Genomic DNA, 16,283 nt, shown 5'->3' on the forward strand with positions numbered 1-16,283 from the left:
CCAATTCAGAACTTCCCACCGTAATTAAAACCATTATTGTTTACACTATTATTCAAATGAATAAACTTGCAAAAATAAAACAAGAAAACGCCAAATGACTGTTGCAAGTTTATTAAGTCTGACATAGTGTAGTCTGATACCAATGATGATGTCTCTGCCACATGGAAATTCAACGCTTTGACTTCCTCAGATAAACCGGTAGGTTGCTAGGTACCAGATGAACACCTGATGTAAAATTCAGCATTGTATTTTAACGGAGCACGCACGTTGCACGCACTCTCCATCCATCATCGTCTAGCTAGCTCCGTGTGTGTCGCCAGTATCTTTGGTGTCACCCTTTCGTGTATTGTGGTAATATGTATTCACCGTTAATATTTTGGTAGACGCTCGTACGGACGTACGTGTGTGGAGACAGAGTGGAAAGACACGGTAATTTTCCAGTTTTGTGAGTTTTATTATAAATAATGATAACGTATGTGTAATTATTAGAATGAAATGCACATGTGACATAGTGTGCAAAATGCAGAATACGCAGTGGGTGGATAGATAGCTAGAGTAGAGGGGTACATACAGACAGTATGAGTATATAAAAAAATAAAAAAATAGGGATTGCTTGACGTGTCCACATGACCGGTGACCGTACCCACACACAGACTGGTGACACAGACAATGGCATTTGGAAGTTTCAAAAGGGATAACGGGTAACTTTCCGTACGAGGCCACCACTTTTTCGCTAATTTTTACAAAAAGGGATATCTCATTGAGGTAAATTAGATACTATATTATTTCATATCGTATGAAAAAGTGGTGGCGCCATACGGATACGGAAACTTTTCCACAACTTACACTTACTAAGACTTACACTTCTCCATGACTACAGTAAGGAAACTAAGACCTAATAACCCAAAATACCAGTTGATCGTCCGGATTTTTCAAAAAAGAGGAGGATGAGGACCTTACTATTTACTATTTACTATTTACTATTTTTTTCAAGATGGCCGCTAAGTATTTCAAATCAAACAGGCCACCAATTCTTCAGTTTGAATCAACCGCAAACTTATTTCATGAGGATGTGTTAACAATAACACTAACAGGGTCGGATAACACTCAAAAGATTTGCTGGTAGATGAAACAGACGATTACAAGTGTTCGAGAGCATCAAGTTAGATTTGGGAAAAGCTCCTAGGCCAGTCCTTTTGAAAAGATGGATAAAAAAAATATTTAAAAAACTATTTTACTGGGTCTAGAATTGAGCCACCCCTCTTCATGGTTGTGCTGCACGTACAAATCATGGACTCAGTGGGCTTTCTTTGTAATATTTAATAATGTGATGTCAAACTTACAGAGGTCACATGTTCTATTCACGAATTGAGAAACCTGTGGGATCGCCACCTTGAGTTTGAGCAAATCATTTGCATTATTATCTTTTTCCGTTCCTAAATACAGATTAAGATCTTATCATATTTAGCCCAAGCTTAAGAAACTTCATCCTTTTTTAAGCTTCAGCATTGTTACATAACTTTAATCAAACATCTCTAAATAATCAATACTTATCTATGGGTCAAAGAAAGAACATGACTTAGGAATTAAACAATGTATTTTATCTAACATTGTTACTATAAAAAGAATATTCGCAGCTAAATTTAGAGCGTCTAGGATCTAAATTGAGAATTGTAAATATAATGTTTTAAATAAAGCTTCTTAATATTTTCAGCAAATTGGCGGGTTGATAAACTTTTAAAATAAATGAAGGTTGCTACCAGTATAAAATTGTTTTATTTTTGATGGTCATCAAAAACATGAGGGTAGTCAAACACAATGCTCAGCAGCCCCCCGTGATCTGCTGGTAAATTTTGCATATTCTTTTAATAAAAGCAGTAAAAGTAGCTGTTGAAAAATGCTTGCCTGCCAGAATGCCAAGGCCAGACATTGACCATAGAATAAACCTTCTTTTGGGATACATGGCGCCACAACACACCTGAACAGGATCTTAAGTGTACATCAAGTAGTCTGGTGGAACAATTATCATCTTGGCCTAAAAAACGTCGGGGTCGAAACGTCAGGCCGTTAAAGGAAAGGTACACCTTTGGTAATTGTCAAAGACCAGTCTTCTCACTTGGTCTATCCCAACATTTAAGCATAAAATAACAAGACTGAAAATTTTTGCTAAATTGGTTAAATCGAAGTTGCGAGAAAATGATGAGAGAAAAAACACACTTGTTGGACGAATTAAGACTTCTGGCTAGAAGTCATTTATTATTTTAGTGAAAAATTACATCTGTCTCAAAATCTATGCTACTTCAAAGGGAGCCGTTTCTCTTAATGTTTTATACTATCAACAGCTCTCCAATGCTCGTAACCAAGTCGGTTTTTAAGTTAGTATTTGTTTTGAGTAGTTACCAAATGTGTACTGTTTTTTGGGGTGGCTTTTCATTTTTTTTTTAGTGACACATTCAAGTTGGACTCTGAACAAGCTGTCAATTGATTGTACTGTTATATCCTGTGTCGCAATGACTGACCCACAAAAGTTAACGCAAATATTACCAAGATACATTATCAATCAGGTATTGTTGGGTATTGAAAACTTAATCCACTGAAGTAGCCGCCCTCCCATGTGAATTAATTACTAGCACAAATACAAAAACATAGACTTGTCTAATTTTTGTTAGTTTGACCTGCCAGCTACCTCCATGGTTTAATAGCATGTTGTTTCCTGTTTTTTTTTTATGATTCTGAGCTTGCGACAATTCTTCGGTAATACATAATACAGTAATAAATTATTTGTGAACAAATTAACGTTGAAGCAAACTTAACACTTCAGACGAAGATTTAGGAATCCCATATGCCACTTACCTATTTTACCGTAATATGTTGCAAAGCAAAACGTTACTTTCCTAACAAGAAGATATAATTTTTAAATAAACTATGTTAAAGCCATTGGACACTTTCGGTAATTAGTATTGTCCAAAGGCCCATACTTCGTGTATCACAACTTATATATTAAATAACAAATCTGCGAAAATTTAGGCTCAATCGGTCATCGGAGTCGGGAGAAAATAACGGGAAAACCCACCCTTGTTTCCGCACGTTTCGCAGTGTCATGACATGTGTTTAAAACAAATCCGTTATCCTCGATATTGAGAATTGATATTGTTTTACTGTTTTCTTAAAAAGTAAAGCATTTCATGGAATAATATTTCAAGAGAAGTCTTTCACAATTACCTTCTGTAAACCCTGTAAGTTATTTGTAAATCTGTGAACTTTTTTTTTTTTTTTTTCTGTTCCGAAAGTGTCTTTAAAGCCATTGGACACTTTCGGTAAACAGTATTGTCCAAGTCCCACACTTCGTGTATCACAACTTATACATAAAATAGCAAACATGTGAAAATTTAGGCTCAATCGGTCGAGGTACAGGGGTTGGATTTATGCAATTCTCCTGAAAATATTGCTAAGATTTGCACTTTTTTTCCCCCATAAAAACTTGACGATTTAGCTTAAACGTTCTACTTGTAAGTATATGCAATGAGGTATCAAAACCCTATTGCACAGCAAATCAGATATTTATTTAATAGCCGGAAAAACCTATAAAATACATGTACCGCAACTCTCCTGAAAATATTGCTATGTGATTTGCACTTTTTTTTCCCCCCATAAAAACTTGACGATTTAGCTTAAACGTTCTACTTGTAAGTTTATGCAATGAGGTATCAAAACCCTATTGCACAGAAAATCAGATATTTATTTAATAGCGGGAAAAACCTATAAAATACATGTACAGCAACTCTCCTGAAAATATTGCTATGTGATTCGCACTTTTTGTGAAAATATTGCTATGTGATTTGCACTTTTTTTTTTCCCCCATAAAAACTTGACGGCTAAGCTTAAAGGCAGTGGACACTATTGGTAATCGTCAAAATCCAGTCTTCTCATTTGGTGTATCTCAACATGTACATAAAATAACAAACCTGTGAAAATTTGAGCTCAATTGGTCGTCGGAGTTGCGAGATAACTATGAAAGAAAAAACACCCTTGTCACACGAAGTTGTGTACTTTCAGATGCTTGATTTCGAGACCTCAAGTTCTCAACTTGAGGTCTCGAAATCAAATTCCTTCTTTATTGAAAACTACATCACTTCAGAGGGAGCCTTTTCTCACAAGGTTTTATACTATTAACCTCTCCCTATTACTACTTACAAATTAAGGGTTTATGCTAATAATTATTTTGAGAAGTTACCAATAGTGTCCACTGCCTTTAAACGTTTTACTTGTAAACATTTATTACAGGGAATCATGTATTGGCCCAAAACTTTACGTATGCAATGACGTATCAAAACTCTTTACATAGCAAATCAGACATTTATTTATCAGCCGGAAAAGCCTATACAAAACATATAACTCTCCTGTGATTTTCACTTTTTTCCCCATGAAAACTTGACGGCTAAGCTTTTACGTTCTACAGGTAAAAAGTATAGGGGGGCCTGTAATAGGGATTCATGTATTGTCCAAAAACTTTTTTATATGCAATGAGGTATTAAAACATTTTTTTAACAGCCAATAAAACCTATAAAAAACGTGAAACTCTCCTGAAAGTATTGCTTTGTGATATTCACTTTTTTCCCCCATAAAAACTTAAGCTGAAACTTCTACAGGCAAATACATTATATTCTTGATTCAAAATTAGTAGGGATGCATGATGTCGTGGCCAGAAACTTTGTGCAATATGTCTCTTAATTGAGTTAGGTCACAGGTTTTAGGCGCAGCCCCTGCAAGTGGTGGTGGGCTTGCACCTATAGCCTCATTTTGGGTAAGAATTATCATGCATGAATATTAAGAGAAGCGTATAAGGAATCAACACCTTTTATTCGTAAGTCGGATTTTCTAAAAACCATCAAACTTCATTTTTAATAGCCGGAAAAGCCTATAAAAACTTATGTACCTTGTCCACTTTTTTTTTTTTCTAATGACTAATACTTGACTTCTTGACTCTACATTCTAGATCTGTCAACTAAATTGCTGGTATTCATAAAAAAATCATAAAAACAGCTGAAAACCCATTGCTGCAATTTGACAACCTTACATTGGACTCAAGGGCTTGTCAGCTGAGCTGTGTATGCAAACAAACACTGCAGTGACTTGGTCAAGTCTATGTTTTTTTCATGGATGTAATATGGTGCTTTATATTTCTATTGGTCTAAATGTGATTGATAGACAGCTGGAGGGAGGGCTCTGACTATAAAACCCGAACCTAGGAAGCAAGGGTCTTTAAACCAGTTTGTCTAGCCGCTTGGGGGTACGCCATTGTTCTAGCTTGGTACGGATCACTTGACCGATATTGAAATAGTTACGACACAACGTTTCAAAAGTATGATGAGGTGATTGTGTTGCAAGGCTGTTTGTAGACACAGCTAGTGAATTCATATGTGAGGTGATTGTGTACGGTTTTTCGCGAGAGAGACTTTGGTGGTGTTAACTTGACTTTTCGTCAACGGGATTTTGTTATCGTCGGAAGAACTTGATCATCAGTAAACAATTTTCAACAGAACGGTGAAGTTGCCTTTTGGTCCGTTGATGAAGCTTGTAAAGTATCAATAGACTTGACTTGGTCATCATCCTAGAAAGTCTAGTAGTCGTCTGATCAATTTCTATCAACGAACTGTTTTGCGAGCAAGGTACAACTTTGCTTGAACTTTCTTTCTGAACTTTGTGGAGACAGTTCTTTGAGAATAATGCCTGCATTTGCTGAGGGAGATGGTTCGGTTGGGAGTAAAGACGTTTCCGTGCGAAAAAAGGAGATTAATAGCAGTTGGGACATGGTAAGTGGTGCTACGAGCAGCTGTGAAGTTTTGTTGCGTGAGTTTGGTTGGGAAATTATGAGAGGATCTCGGACCATTTCACACCAAACCAATCTTCAGAATATAAGGCAATGACTTTGGGGGTATGGAGGCAATCACCTTTATTGCCTCCAAGAAGTATTGGTGCTCTATTTTACAAAGCAATAAAATCTGTCGTAAGACAAATTTTCAGTATCACCATATAGTGAATTGTATTGTGACATCACACTTTACTAAGCAACTATGATTGATTAGCAGTTAAGATCAATCTTAGCTCTTTGTGAAACCGACCCCAGGCCTAAGTTGAATTTTATGCTTAAATTTCTTTTTATTCCAATTTTTACAGATGGCAAATAACAACACAATGCCCTCCATTGCGGAGTTCTTTGCTGACAAGTCCATCTTCGTCACGGGAGCTACCGGTTTTATCGGGAAAGTCTTGGTTGAGAAGCTTCTTAGATCTTGCCCAGCGGTGAAAGAAATCTTCCTCCTGGTCCGGCCGAAGGCGGGGCAGGCTGCTAAATCAAGAATTGAAGATATCACTTCTTGCAAGGTAAGAAAGTAAACTAGCACATTCATTTTTTTTCAAGAATCAATATTTTCGGTTTGAACAAAGGAAAGTTGAGTGGAACGGGACTTGAACCACGACCTCCTATTGACGCTGGCAAAGAAAGACAAAACAAATCAAAATTGATACAAGTTTTTGTACACATCCCTTGGGTTGCGGATAAAACCACATTTGATATTAATGTAGAATAATTGAGTGTAGAATTTAAGGATCGTGTATGTATTCACTGCTTGGAGGATGTTGAAGGGGAAGTTAATTTCACTTGTTTTTGCTAATGTTTACTGTATTAAAGGCTGTGGACACTATTGGTAATTACTCAAAATAATTATTAGCATAAAACCTTTCTTGGTAACGAGTAATGGGGAGAGGTTGATAGTATAAAACATTGTGAGAAACAGCTCCCTCTGAAAAGATGTAGTTTTCAATAAAGACGTAATTTTCACGAAGATTTAGAACTTTAGGTCTTGATTTAGAACTTGAAGACTTAAAATCAAGCATCTGAAAGCACACAACTTCGTGTGACAAGGGTTTTTTTTCTTTCATTATTTCTCGCAACTTCGATGACCGATTGAGCTCAAATTTTCACAGGTTTGTTATTTTATGCATATGTTGAGATACACCAACTGTGAAGACTAGTCTTTGAGAATTACCAGTAGTGTTCAGTGGCTTTAAGAAAGAAATTGTATGATACCATGGGTCAAAGTTACACAGATTTTAGTATGCTAACGGAGAATGACATTACATGATTTGTGTTGCGAAGTACATATTTTCTGCTTTTAAGTTAAATGAAAGCCAAACATAAATTAATATTTGTTCTTGCTAACCTTTCCTTCTTTGTTGTGTTATAAATTTAATTTTTGTTATTGTTGTACATGTAACCATTCCCCAGGAAGAAAAAAATTGAGACAATACAAATTTGATTTATTTTGATTGTGTAATTTTTCAGATGTTCGACAAATTGAAAAATGAACAGCCGGACAGCTTGAAAAAGCTGGTGGTTGTAGAGGGCGACATTCAGGAGCCGAATCTCGGTATTTCAGAGGAGGATACTGCAAGACTTCATAATGAAGTATCTGTCGTATATCACAGCGCCGCAACCGTCAAATTTGATGAAAAACTAAGGTGAGTTTTAGTCCGATTTTTGGCTGATTTGACCCAAAAATTAGATTGCAAAATAGAAATTTTTTAAAGACACTGGACACTATTGGTAATTGTTAAAGACCAGTCTTCTCACTTAATGTATCTCAACATATGCATAAAATAACCAACCTGTGAAAATTTCAGCTCAATTGGTCGTTGATGTTGCGAGATAACTATGGAAGAATAAAATACCCTCATCACACAAAGTTGTGTGCTTTCAGATGCTTGATTTCGAGACCTCAAGTTCTAAATCTTCGTGGAAAATTACATCTTTATTGAAAACTATGTCTTTTCAGAGGGAGCCGTTTCTCACAATGTTTTATACCATCAACTTCTCCCCATTACTCGTTACCAAGTAAGGTTTTATGCTAATAATTATTTTGAGTAATTACCAATAGTGTCCACTGCCATTAACTAATGAAAGATATTTAAGCTTTCATTGACCTGTCAAAACTTGCAGTTCTTTTAATCTACACTCAAAAACCAAACAACATTCTTTATCCTGATGCAAGTTTAACATCTTGTAATTGATGTCTGGGATTTTTATGTTTTTGGGTTTTTTTTTTTTTTGGGGGGGGGGGGTTGTTTCTCACTTCAGTCTACCGTGCACCCAACAACCCTGAAAGACAAGACGTAACCTCGAAAAAGTTATTTCCCAAAATGAGCCTATCAATGTTTGGCTTCTAGATTAGGATAAAATTATTGATTGTCAGTCCTATATTTAGAAGCCGGGTAACATTAAACAAATTTGGTTATCAGTGGTTTTTTTACTTTAATCTATGGGATTAAAAACAATATCTCAAATAGTTATCTCATAAAGCCATCACCGCTGCTTAACTGATGACTATGTACAGGCGTGTGAGCTTCCTTTTTGAAAGGGCAAGGGCACCAAGGCATTTTTTCCTTGGTAAAGGGCACCCTATAAGGAAAGTTTAAATTTCTACTGTAGCATTTCAAGGGCACCAAGGCAAGGACCAGGGGGCATGGAGGCAATCGTCTTCGTTGCCTCGTTGAAGTATCAAGCCTGTATGTATCTTGTTTAGTTGAGTTGCTCAAAAGCTTCTAAAGTTTTGTTTTTTGAAATGTTTCTGTAAAAGGTTGTTCTTAAGCAGCTGTAAATTAGGCAGGGATTTTAAACTTTAATTCCAGATTCTCCTTTAACCCCCCCCCCTGCACAAGAGCCATAATAACATATTTGTAACCAATTGCCTGTTGTTCAAATGATCATCATAAACAGTTGTTCCGATTTTTAGTTTACTTGTTGTAGAAGTCGAGAGGAAAAAATTGACTCTTAGTTCTGTTTTGGAAGTTCAACTTTTTGCTTAATAGAGTTTTCTGCTTTCTCTTTACAGCCTTGCTTTGAAATTGAACGTTGGTTCTGTTCAGAAGATGGTTGCGCTTTGTCACGGCATGAAGAAACTTGAGGTAGCTATTTCCAAGTTTTATTTCTGTAATCCTTGAGTGATTTCTCCCCTTTTAGGTTTACCCTTCTACTCAAGGATTCACTTTAGAATTCACTTTAGAATTCACGACTGAATCTTTTCGATTTAACTCTTTCTTTTTGTATACTAAAAGTCACTCGTGGTAAGACTACAAGAGAAAAATCTCCAGAAGACGATCAGAGCATACTGATCGAAACGTCGAGTTGAAACCAACAATTCTTTTCAGAACCACCCCAACTCATTAGAGATAGTCATTACATGATGTTACCGCAAACCTTTCTATATGGTATTTCCACCATGCAAAGTTTCAAATCCTACTTAAGAGAAAAAATTGGTGCACTAAAGAATTCATGGCTTGAACTTTTCTATTTTTGCCCTCATTCTGTTTTTGCTTAGGCCACTATTGGTAAAAGCCACTACAAGAAAAAACATCTTTGGTTAATAATTACATTAAGCTTTTTTTTTTAGCTTCAAATTTGCATCTTGAAGAGTTCCTTATTTTGCTTTTTGAGGCACCTGTGTACTCCTAGGCGAAGATAAGCAATTAATGCTGTATCTTGCCCAAAGGAAGAAGCATATTAGACCTTTATCATGATGCGACCATCTTGATTTTTTCCCATTCAAATCAGTGTAACCAAACCAAGGTTGGAAGGAGAAAACGTCTGGTTCCTTTTTGTACAATGAATGTTGCATCATTTATAATGCTATAGGATACAAGAAACACGACAAGATGGTGGCCGGGTGATAAATATCTATTGCCAAGATTCAAACCCAAACACACTCCTTTGTCTCAATAAACTTAAACCAAATGTTTGTGATGTTTGGGCTCAAGAGTTGCCGATACTATGTCAATGACTTGTCAGGGGAAATGGGCTTGAGTTTTTTCTTCTTATAATCCTTTCTGTTTTTTTGATAAACTAAAGGTTTTGGTCCATGTGTCCACGGCCTACGCAAACTGTGACCGAAAGCACATAGAAGAGGTAGTCTACCCACCACCTATGGACCCCTATAAACTCATGAACACAACTGAGTAAGTAACCATGGCAACTTTTCTTCTTCTCATTTTGTCTCAGAAGGAAGAATGTAAGACCCAACCTTATCATTGTTTGAGTTTACATTTTTCTTCTAATTTTTTTTCTTCCAGATGGATGAGTGAAGAAATGATCACATCTATTACAACTAAGATCATAGGGAACCGACCCAACACGTACACCTTCACCAAGGCACTAGCTGAGTATGTCTTGATGCAAGAAGGTGAGGGCCTACCCTTCTGCATCGTCAGACCGTCCATCGTCGGAGCTGCCTGGAAAGAACCACTGCCGGTAAAGAAATATTATTCAACCTAAAATGTTTATTGGTCGCAAATTTTTCGACTAGCCTGCTCTAGTCAGCATCAGAAAAAATATTTTGTAAACGATTTTTGTTTGTGGGTTCGAATCCCATCCGAGTATAAGCCTGTGATATTTTTTCACAGGACTCGGGGAAAGTACTGGGTATACAGTGCTAACACACATCGGTGTATGGGTAAAAGCCAAAAATTACTTTAAATTTCTTTCTTTTTCGTCAATCAGGGATGGATAGACAACTTTAATGGACCAAGCGGTCTCTTCATTGCAGTGAGTATTTTATTATAAAATTCTGTTAAAAAAAAAATGAATTTAAATAAACTGGTTTTTTAAATGTTTTTCTATTTATAGTGTTGGAAATGTTAAATAAATTGTGAATGCATTAGATCTCAGAAAGTATTCATTTTCTGTACCAAAACAAACCATTTTTTGGGAACACCCTTTTCTTTATCATGGAAATTTGTTTTGATTGGATTTAAAAACTTTTTTATTCAAATGTTTTTCTATTTATATAAATGTTTGTAATGTTCACAATTGATTGTTGTAATCCATGGCTACTTATCATTGAATTTTGTATTGAATGAATTTAAAAAAAAACTGTTTTAAAAAAATGTTGTTTTATTAATAATGTTTGATATGTTTATAATTGATTGTTATAATCCATGTCTGCATTTCTACTTCTATTTGAATTTCACTTCTTCTTAATATTCTCCTCTTTATGTGTTGTTTTCCTAAAATCTTTATTGGATGATGTTATAACAACTGGTATTTTTAATTTGTATTTCCTATTTTTAATTTTTTAATATTTAATAAATAACTTTCTTCTATCGAAGACTGGCCTAATTTTTACTTCTATTTTAATTCTACTTTTTCTAGGGTTTTACCTGCATGTGTTATCACATAATTATTGGCCTTAAAGGGGGTCAGATTGTAGTTCATATTCCTGTATTTAACTTTTTACTACAACAAAACAAAATTTAAGTAGCTTTTGCAAATTGCTTACCATCCAGGACATACAGTATAAGTGCAAAAACTAGGTAATGGTCTGACGTTGTCGACCATAGCAGGCTTAAAAATTGTAGTCTTTGAGAAAGACCAGGGTCAAAATGAAGGCCCATCAACTGTTTGTTGGTATTTATTAACTAATTAATTAACTATTTATTTATATATTTTTATGGGAACACCTTTTTCTTAATCATTGAAATATGTATTGAATGAGTTTAAAAAACAAACTGTTTAATTCTAATGTTTTTCAATTTATAATGTTTGGAAATGATCATGTCTTTTTGAGGTTTTAATTTTCTTTTTCACTTCTCCCTCTCCCCCCCCCCCCCCCTTCCCCGCCACACCCCTAGACTGGGATTGGAATGCTCCGATCCATGTTAGGTAACATAGACGGTCTTGCGGACATCTCCCCAGTAGATTACGTCTGCAACCTGCTTATCGCTGCGTCTTGGCATACAGGAGTACACAGGTATGAACCATCATTTGCCCCGTGAGGGCGCTCTTTTATTCGTTTGATACATTGATGACTAGCTCAACCCACAGCACACACAGCAACTGCTCTGGAAGCTTCCGATACACATTTACATTTTCCTTGATTTCGAGACATCAAATTCTAAATCTGAGGCCTCAAAATCAAATTCGTGTAAAATTACTTCTCTCTCGAAAACTACATTTACTTTAGAGGGAGCCGTTTCTCGCAATGTTTTGTACTATCAACAGCTCTCCATTACTTGTAGCCAAGTAAATTTTTATGCCTAAAATTATTTTGAGTAATTACCAATAGTGTCTACTGCCTTTAATGCCATTTTGAGCTTTTATAGTCACAATTGCATGTATAGTTCTACATATTTATACTGTAAGCCATGTTTAATAATGTCCATCTAATGTCCTCTTATATTGTGAAATTAATAAATGAAATGAAATCTATGCTAACTCTGCTCATTCATTGTTACCTTTATCCAATTAGACCAGCTTCACCTCCGATCTACAACTGCGTAACGAGTACAACCAACCCCTCAAGATGGAACGTCGTAGGTGAGATTATCCTCTTGTTGTGTTTCTTCTCTTTTTTTTGGATTCATTTACCCTGACTGTTGCTAGTTTCAAGCAGGGTGTACAGTCAGTCCAGCACGCTAGGTCAGCCTGAGCTGTTTTTGGCCGCACTCTGTGTTCCCTCCTGCACTGTATATATTCACACCCTCGCATGCACACAACAACCTCGGTGCCGATACACCAGACGTTGGACTGTACTTTTATGGAAGAAGAAGAAGAAGAAGAAATAAATGGTCCTATTTTCGGAGAGGTGTAGGGACAGTTTTCAAGATTCTTGGACGTTTGGAAACTTCCATCGGTGTAGGGGTGTTTTTATTTGGAGTGAGAATAACTCAACAAGCCTTGGGACTTCCCAAAGCAGACTGAGCAGAGGATAAAAGTTCAAGAGTCGCTGAATAATATCCCCTTTACTGTAAAAAGCTTTGAGGCTTCTAAGTATTTGTGTGTGTATTTTTCTAATATTTAGTATTTTGTATTGGATAGTATGGGAGTTTACTTAGTGCACCTATAGAATAACATACTCTTTAGGAAATGACTCGATAAGTCTGTTGCCACCTAAATTTCCCGTAAAAGTATTAAAAAACCGCCCTACTGTTTGAAAAAAAATTGAAATAATTGTATAAAAACGTGTTAAGTTTGAGTTGTAGTAAAAGATGAGAAAAATAAGATCTTCAAACTTACCATGAGTTGTTGATTTTTCTCTTGCAGAGGATATTGCTGAATACTACACAAAAACACCCCTTGAGATGACAGTGAGACGACCCAGTGCCTTCTTCACACAGAACCCGTAAGGATTATTCCATTCTCTACCACAGGGGACACCAGATGTTCCCCTTCTTATAATCCTCACAGATAGCACTTGTAATTATCTTTTTTTGCTAGATAATCATAATTCAACCTTAAATTATAAACACATAAGATTTTACGATTCTTCCATTGAGCTGTCGTGCCTGCAGGAAGTCCAGGCTCTGGTGGCTCTTTTATAAACAAGTGATGTCATAGGTCACATCGTCTATATTCTGCTCGTCTTCAAGACCCTTTAAAGATTGTACTTGAAATTGGATTGGAGTATTTGAATTGTTTTCTTTTTGCAGATTCATCTACAATTACGCACAAACGGTCGGTGCGAAGATTCCAAGTTATTTCATTGACATGCTTCTTCAGCTGAAAGGAAAGAAGCCCAGGTAAGTTGAGGGCGCGCTTCAGTCTTTTATCATCATTACAATTTTTATTTTTTATTTTGCGAGTTCGCCCCAAACTTGTCCAAAGTTTTTACTATGATTATGATTATGATAACATTTTGTTAAAAAAACAAAAGTTTTTAAAAATAATTGTCCATGACTTTTAAAAAGGGTTTATCTTCTTGTTTTGTAGGATGGTGAAAATGTGCAACAGAATCTACAAGAGTGTGGATACATTGAAGTATTTCACATTCAATCACTGGGAATGGAGTAATCACAATTTGGAAGCTTTGCAAGCTGTTATGTCAGAGGAGGACAAGAAGGTGAGGGATTAGGCGTAATTGGGTTAAATGGTTGTGTGTAGAGTGGTTCTAGTGGGTTAAATTGGGTTGTCGTGGGTGTTTCAGGGATTCACCATTTGGAAGCTTTGCAAGCTGTTATGTCAGAGGAGGACAAGAAGGTGAGGGATTAGGCGTAATTGGGTTAAATGGTTGTGTGTAGAGTGGTTCTAGTGGCTTAAATTGGGTTGTCGTGGGTGTTTCAGGGATTCACCATTTGGAAGCTATGCAAACTTTTTGTCAGAGGACAAGAAGGTGAGGGTTTAGGCTCAATTTGGTACACTTGGGATGTGGTTGTGTGTAGAGTGGTTCTAGTGGGTTAAATTGGGTTGTCATGGGTCTTTCAGGGTTTCACTATATGGAAGCTATGTAAGCTGTTATGATGTATTTTTTCAGTAGAAGACAGTGAGGTGAAGGTATGGATTCAATTGGGTACAACTGGTTTGGGTGTGAGTTAGTTGAGTTGTAGATGGGTTAAAGTGGGCTTTAATAGGATTAATGAAGCATTCATTGTACTCTGTATCTCCTTCAACAGGTGTTTTACACCGATGTTCGTCCTCTAGACTGGCAGAGCTATATTGAGGCGTATTGCGTTGGGACAAAGCAGTACGTGCTCAAAGAAGACCTAAACTCCATACACATTGCAAGACGACACATCAGAATGTAAGAAAATCTTAATTATAGTCCTTTTACTTTTTAAGTTTTTAAATGTGTTCACAGATTTAAGTTATTAGGGTTGTAAAATAGTAGCTTTATTTTTTTTAAAGTTAAGATTATTCATTTTTATTTTAATGTGTGTTTTTCTTCAGGCTTCGCAATCTTCGTTGGATGTTCAACACCGTCTTGTTGGTCGTCTTCTGGCGAGTTCTCATCGCTCGATCACAAATTGCTCGTAACCTCTGGTATTTTGTCTTAAACCTCTTCTTCAAGTTCCTCCGGTATTGTCGCGCCACAAGCTCCACCCAATAGAAAAATTGCCACGCCCTTTCAACATTTATATTTACCCCCTCGCATGCTTTTGCGGTCAAGTGGTTGAACTACAGGACTTGAAATCACAAAGTTGTGGGTTTGAATCCAACCAAGCTCACGGCTGATTTCACACGGCGTCTTGTTACTAAATCAAAATTAATTGATTTGTGCAATTCACAATCGTAAATGTGAGACCAATGTTTGTATGGGAAAGTTGGGCTGTTGCCAGCTTGGTTTTTATACCCCCCTTGTGGGAGTTTGCCGAGTTCCCTTGATGGGAAGATCATCTTAACCAATGTTTGTATGTGAGATATTGGGTTTTGCCAGCTTGGCGTTTATATCCCCTTGTGGGACTTTTGCCAAGGTCACGGGTTGGGTAGATCATCTCAACAAACAATCAAAAACAAATATGCTTGATTTTGAAGCTGCTTTGATGTATGTACAGACCATTGTGTCAGAGGCTTTGTCTAAAGACGTTGACTCCACTTTCTTTTCCGAATGGCCTTTGCTTTGATTTCAAATGAATGTCGACCACACCCAATGTGGGTGTGGTCTTTGCTGGAGAGAGATCGTACTAGTCTAATACATTCAAAGAATGTAACCCCACCCTTTTTGGGAGTGGCTTTGTTAGTAGGAATAGTTACAAACATTCAATGAATGTTGACCCGCCAACATTGCTAACAAGAGTATATTCAAATGAGTAAATATACCTGGAGTGGCTTTGCCCATCATTTGCATAGCGCTTGACTCCGCCCACTATAGGAGTGGTTTAACTCTAATTTAGCATAGCTCCACCCATAAAAAGCTAACTCCTCCCACGAAGAGCCACAATTTTGTAAATTTGGAAACAAAATTTTGTTTGTTAAACTAAAAAGATCAAGATTAACTTTATTTCTGCTCAAAATATATATTTAATGAACTTTTTCAATACAAAATCCTTGATATTTGCACCTTACAATAGGCTGTTCTGCTTGTATACCTAAAGGCGGCAAGTTGAACCCGTTGTCTGTCTCACTACGCTCTCTACCAACTCATATAAAGCCTTAAGTTGGGTTCATGTTTATTGCAAAAGTGAATGGGAAGCGAACTTGACCTTAAATTTGTATATTAAGGTGAATGTTTTGCACAAAGATTTGGTCACAAAAGCGAATAGTTTGTTCCGACTTTCTAACGCCAAATTCGCTTCGTGTTTGCATTTGCTGAGAGTGCAAACCAGGTTTAACATTTTATAAATGAAATTATAATTAGCTCCAGATTATGTCAAAGTGTTAAATTTGATGTATATTAGTGATATTCTGTAAAATTATTAACGGATTTCAATTTCACTGAACAATATTGACTTTACGTAGCAGTCTCTGGACGACTCTAAACTGGACGTGAATTTTGTTTTTTCGGTGTTGCAGAATGTGG

At 36.4% G+C, this 16,283-nt stretch overlaps 1 protein-coding gene across 3 annotated transcripts; it reads left to right on the forward strand.

The window, feature by feature from the left end:
• Nucleotides 1–315: 315 nt before the first annotated feature.
• LOC117305340 (fatty acyl-CoA reductase 1-like) lies at nt 316–15,095 on the forward strand. Of its 3 annotated transcripts, none has more exons than XM_033790203.1 (14): nt 316–445; nt 6,178–6,384; nt 7,346–7,521; nt 8,892–8,964; nt 9,905–10,011; nt 10,126–10,303; nt 10,553–10,597; nt 11,683–11,801; nt 12,300–12,367; nt 13,094–13,172; nt 13,480–13,569; nt 13,760–13,889; nt 14,440–14,567; nt 14,714–15,095. In XM_033790203.1, the coding sequence occupies exons 2-14, from the start codon at nt 6,178–6,180 to the stop codon at nt 14,871–14,873; spliced, it is 1,560 nt and encodes a 519-aa protein (XP_033646094.1). In that variant the 5' UTR covers nt 316–445; the 3' UTR covers nt 14,874–15,095. The 3 variants fall into 3 exon arrangements, with proteins under 3 accessions (XP_033646094.1, XP_033646093.1, XP_033646092.1); XM_033790202.1 differs by having other exon boundaries at nt 316–429; XM_033790201.1 differs by lacking the exon at nt 316–445 and adding an exon at nt 5,106–5,813.
• The last annotated feature ends 1,188 nt before the right edge of the window (nt 15,096–16,283 follow it).

This window comes from Asterias rubens, chromosome 22, assembly GCF_902459465.1.
Source record: "Asterias rubens chromosome 22, eAstRub1.3, whole genome shotgun sequence".
NCBI classification, from domain to species: domain Eukaryota; kingdom Metazoa; phylum Echinodermata; class Asteroidea; order Forcipulatida; family Asteriidae; genus Asterias; species Asterias rubens.

Bases quoted from the DNA above. Each gene is read 5' to 3' on its own strand.
- LOC117305340 (XM_033790201.1), top strand. From the start codon at position 5,727: ATGCCTGCATTTGCTGAGGGAGATGGTTCGGTTGGGAGTAAAGACGTT. The intron at 6,385-7,345 runs GTAAGAAAGTAA...GTAATTTTTCAG, and splicing joins AAGATATCACTTCTTGCAAG to ATGTTCGACAAATTGAAAAA. The intron at 7,522-8,891 runs GTGAGTTTTAGT...TTCTCTTTACAG, and splicing joins AAATTTGATGAAAAACTAAG to CCTTGCTTTGAAATTGAACG.